Source organism: Rhipicephalus microplus, chromosome 2 (assembly GCF_043290135.1).
Source record: "Rhipicephalus microplus isolate Deutch F79 chromosome 2, USDA_Rmic, whole genome shotgun sequence".
NCBI classification, from domain to species: domain Eukaryota; kingdom Metazoa; phylum Arthropoda; class Arachnida; order Ixodida; family Ixodidae; genus Rhipicephalus; species Rhipicephalus microplus.
The window spans coordinates 236,109,994-236,115,341 of NC_134701.1; the positions used below are offsets into that span (position 1 = coordinate 236,109,994).

The 5,348-nt window shown below is 45.3% G+C and overlaps 1 protein-coding gene across 1 annotated transcript; it reads left to right on the forward strand.

Moving 5' to 3' along the window:
* The first annotated feature begins 2,575 nt into the window (after window positions 1-2,575).
* LOC119170256 (UPF0449 protein C19orf25) lies at window positions 2,576-3,303 on the forward strand. Its single transcript, XM_037421373.2, has one exon. The coding sequence runs from the start codon at window positions 2,827-2,829 to the stop codon at window positions 3,175-3,177; it is 351 nt and encodes a 116-aa protein (XP_037277270.1). The 5' UTR covers window positions 2,576-2,826; the 3' UTR covers window positions 3,178-3,303.
* The last annotated feature ends 2,045 nt before the right edge of the window (window positions 3,304-5,348 follow it).

A 5,348-nucleotide genomic window follows, 5' to 3' on the forward strand; every position in this document is an offset into this window, starting at 1 on the left:
GCTGCATTTCCGATGGAGGCGGAAATGTTGCAGGCCCGTGTACTCAGATTTGGGTGCACGTTAAAGAACCCCAGGTGGTCAAAATTTCCGGAGTCCTCCACACCGGCGTCTCTCATAATCAAATGGTGGTTTTGGGACGTTAAACCCCACAAATCAATCAATCAATCTCTTTTCCGTAAGCTCAGAACAAAGTACGATTATAATACACGTAAGGAACAACGGTGACACCGTGTCAGAAACCCGCATTTTATTTATAGTGGTCAATTCTACATCGTATTAATGCGCTTGATTCTTTTTAATCTGTACGCGGGAAAGTGCATTCGGATGAGTGTGAAAGAGGCGTGCTCTCGTCTTCATCCACCCCCTTCTAAACGTACCCGCGTATAAAAAAAAAACGTGGAAGGAAAAGTGAGGCCGCCACGCAAACCTCATGCCGATTCTAATTAGAGGCATTTCGTTTCAGACATGCAGTGTGCTTTTGGAATAAACCACGCGTACTGCATCACACTAGTGGCTCCTTTAGTTGGGTGTATGCCACGATTCCATAACTTAGATAGCTTAATTAATTGCCCCCTCCCCCGTTCCTACCCCGTGCGACGCTGCCTGAATTGACTCTTCAGCCTCCAGGAAATTTGGAAAGCGGCACACCTGAACGCAAAGCATTCTTTTCAAATAAGATTTACAGACATGAAGAAACCGCAGTTGACGCTATAGACAGATTTGCCATCGAGCATCGCGATGGAGAAGACTGTTCGTGTTAACGATTCTTGAAAGGAGCCTGGAATATAGTATTGGAATTGTCGCGTAGGGCATAGCCAAAAGCCTTGATTACAGCGGTGCATGAAAAGGTTGGAGGACGCTTGCGTGTATTGCTGGCCACCAAGCAAGACCCACCTCATCCTCCTAAATTCGAGCAGCAGCTCATCACCAACCATTGCAACAAACTAGTTGTGTGATGATTCGTCAGCAACGGCGAGATTCAGCAATCTCCAGAAATGTATAACATAGAAACACTTGATGAAACTTGATGCTGGTGGATGAAAAAATAACCAGCCGTGAGCAGGAATCGAACCTACGACCTTCGAATATGACGACTAGCTTACCAACCATACCAACTAGCTTGGGCTAGTTGGTATGGCATGACGATAGTTATAGCGCGAGAACAAAACGACGTCACAGAGACAAGAAGGACACGAAGGACACGTTTTGTTCTCGTGCTATAACTATCGTCATGCCATACCAACTAGCCCAAGCTCCCACACTTCTAGGCAGGGGCACGTCGGTGAAAGCAGTCACCCCACCAAAACAACGCACGTTCTGCAGCGTGCTTCCAATATTGTAGCTTCAGCCATAGTACACCCTATACAGGTAATACAAAAACTAGTAAGAGTTTTAAAGCCACAATAGAGACCTATTGCAAGATGTTACGCACTTTAATTGGTTTAGCACGAAGACAATGATTACTGGCAAAGAAAATTAAGTTCCGACCTTTATTTTTCATATGTTTCACGCAGAAACTCGTGTCTTTGGACTGTTTCAGTACAGTAGTCAGTTTCCAAAACTTGCCCCATTGTTCCATTTGTTCCTTTAGATGGTGTTCCCGTATACTGATAACCTTACCTAATTTGGTTCGAACAGTTGCGTCGACATCTTCAAACAATAGACAGGGCACGTAGAGCAGATATGTTTTTTTTTAAATAGCACCTCGCGATAGACCCGCTTTTACGGACTGCTGTAGCCTCATTTCATAGCCCATAGCCACGAGAGAACCTGTCACGTCAGACGTGACGAAAGTACGCGTACCTATACTGCTCACGCGCTGCTGGCTTTCTTCATTCTGCACTTATGCCTTGCACTTAGCAAACACACAAAGAACCACTATTTAGTTCCTATATTCACGATCTACAGTAATAACTGATGAATTTCAGAAGATGGGTGTAGCCATGAGCATAACCAGCTGCTAGCACGCTTTGGTGAGCTGGTCGGTTGCACATTATATCCTGCACTCCCGATATATATTTGTTTGTGCGCGTATACACACAGAGACTGAAAACTTTGAAGGGGTGCGAGGTTTGTTTAACTTTCCGAACTCTCTCTGGCAACGTCCGTTTCAGAACCAAGGTTAGTCAACCAAGAAACGTGCACAAGTTCCTACGTGCAGCATGCAAGTAATATCTTGCAAGGCGTTAAAATTTTTTGCCGTCGAGGTGCTAAGGTGGGAATACCGCAAGGTTTAGAATGTCAGGTGTTTCCGAACATCGAATCGGAGGGCGTGTCGTAAACAGTTCAAACCGTAATTTGGAAGCAATCATTTGTACTGAAATCAGCAGAGTTAGCTCACCATTGTCGATTAGGCAGGACGCAGAGGTCTAATGGTTGCCCCATTCGGCTAGACTAAGGCGTTTAGTAGGCTTCGTGTTGTCTGACTCACTTGCACTGCAAATCCACCAATATGTCATTAGAAGAAACGTATGGCTACGCGAACGACACTTTAAAGCTCGCGCTAACTACTGCAGCGCCGCTATAAAATGGAGCAACGAGGGGCTGGCCCCCTTGCGGCGTTTGTGAATACAGAAGAAAAATTGCATTAGCAACATTGGGCAGTAGAAAATGGCCGGAACCATGCGGGGCTAAACTAGCTGATCGTTGCACCATCAGCAACAGTGTAGTCCCCGCATTTGTGCAATCCGTTGCTGCATTAGCAACAGTTGTGCGCTTTGCACCTTTGCTACGCCACGTTGCAGTAACCGGCCCAGTCTACCGCTAATCCGTAGTGGCGAAGTGCACCCGCTTAGGATAAATTCACGCTGTGTACGTGCGGACTAGATGTTTCGCCGAAAGCCACCTCTTCCGACGAGACCGACTCCGCCTACGTTCGAAGCAATACAGGAGGACTTAAACAATGCATCCGAAGACGTCGTGTTTACGCTTCTGCCGGACGGCAGCAACCTGGATGCGGCCAGCGATGGTGCTGTTGCCTCCACCGACGACAGCGACGGCCATATGACGGCCGACGCTGCTTTTCTGAAAGTGAAACATTTTATGGAAATGAGCGACAAGATTGCTGGCCTTGCCGAAGTACTGCAGAAGAAAACAGAGCACCTCAAGACGGTGAGAGACGATTTGCACAACGAGATTGAGAGGGTAAAAAACTCTTTACAAAATGTAAAACCTTAGTTTTTGTTATTGCTATTGTCATTACATCAGTTCGGCATTGTTTTCTTGTCTTCGTCTACATGTGCTGCCGCGCGTCGCAATTGTGCCGCCAAGTTCAGGCGATGTAATAAATGTTCTAAAACTCAATCTCGCTGAGAGTTGCTCTTGACGCATGCAGTTGCGACGTGAGCGCGTCACGAATTTCCCGAAGAGTTGGGCCGCAGTTTTTGTCTCTGCTTATCTTGAAGAAACCTGACCACTTCAGGTGAGTGCATCAAGGCCATCTTCTTCTTGTTAAGCACTTCCGTGAGCAGCGTACTCTTGAGGTACTCAGCGTTGCAGTTCGCGCTGTCGTCTTTGGCATCGGCCGCTACTGTCGTAGATGTACCGTCCGCAGCCAAAGCGGTCTTGGATGTGCTCGGCGACGCTCCGTCGTCTTCCATAGCGCGTATGACGCACTTTGAGAGCAGTATTTGGTACTTGCTGGTGAACGATTTTCACAGCCGCCCCTAAATGCTTATATGGCCCTATTTACGATACGACGCTTTCATTCGCGCACTGGTTCATTCAACCGTTTATCGGCAGCCATTTCTAACAGTCGGGTGGTGCAGGTGGCGCCCTCTGACAATAAACAACTGCTGTCGTCAAACCGAAACTAATGTATAAAAGGTAATTGCCAACAATGAGGCCCAGCTGGTCGCGCGACTGCAACGTCCTTGGGCTCGTGTCTAATTATTCCAATGAAAATTTGTGGACTTAGCGCATTCGTTTATTTTGCGGTGTACCTCCGTTGTTTTGTAGCACGCTCATTACCGTTCGTTGTTCTATATCATTATGCAAAGAGAGAGCTTGCAGACACCTTTTCAGTCGTTGGCATAGCCAGAGGTTCGGTTTAAAAAATTCAACCGCCTCATCTTCACTACCACAGACAAAAAGTTTATGAATACAAACACACGTTCGAACATAATGTCATAGCTATTGAAGAAGAGTAGGGCAGCCCACTCCCTCGCCTTCCGAAATATACACGCTTCAAATAAATTATTGGCTACGCCCGTGTGGTCAAAATTACGTTTCCATACAGGGAATCGAAACTGACACTGTTACCTAAGTATTTCGACAGCCCACACTTTTATTTCTTGTGGAGCAGTTAACATACAAACTCCATGACCTAACTGCCCCCGAAGGCCTCACAATAACTTCTTTAAAAATTCCAAACAAATAGAAACTTGGAGCAAGGTTAGAGCTGTATGGCAGATGAGTACTTCCCAACCGAGATCCATTATGTGAAGTGTGCTGTTCACAGGTACACATTGTACTGCACGAAGTTAGCATCTATTGTCATCAACACAGGCTCACTTTGATTCTTTCACCAATGCAAAGAAAAGTGGCACAAATGGTAGCTAGTCCATCCATTCAGACTTGCTCAAAACATCTCTTAGTTGTGTGGAGTTGCTTTCACTGTATTTCAAGACCGAATTGCCCTTGAAATAAAATAATGCACTTGTACCCCATAGCACGAGATCACTAAGCAAAAAAATGCTTTCCTTCACTTCAACAATCATCTTTGACCTTAGCGGTTACCCTGTCATGAATGAAGTAGATCGACTTGCCAGTACGAGTGATAGTGTGAGCATGCCCAAGAAGACACGCTCCGACAAAGTGTAAACTTGGTTTTTAAACATCCGAGGCTGCCACATCCTGCATATTCTCTGGAACTGGAGCGGTGGGCTTGGAATCTGTTTGTGAGGTGCGGTCTTTTACTGTCAGACTACTTTAAAGCCATCTGCACCGTTTGAACTAGTGTTGTGCTACAGCTAAGCATCTCATTAACATCTTGAAGTCTAGCATTAATAGAAGCTGGTTTTACGCTCTGCTCATCAGAAACTTCATTACAATGCATTACTTTATTTATTATTTTATACTCTTCCACCGATTTGGTTAATAAGTCACTTCTAGGAAGTGACTTAAGTGAACCACCGCGTAAAAATGACAAATGACTCCTTGCAATGTGGCACTGATATGTAGATATACTTTCACATTAGAAGTTTAGGTTTTACTTGAGTGACCTTTAGAGTAAACTGAACAATAAAGCTGCAAACCATGACAGCTGAACTGTCCTACATAGGATATGAAACATAACATGTAAAAGCTGTTGTCTGTTTACCCACTGTACAAAGAACAACATGTGGCAG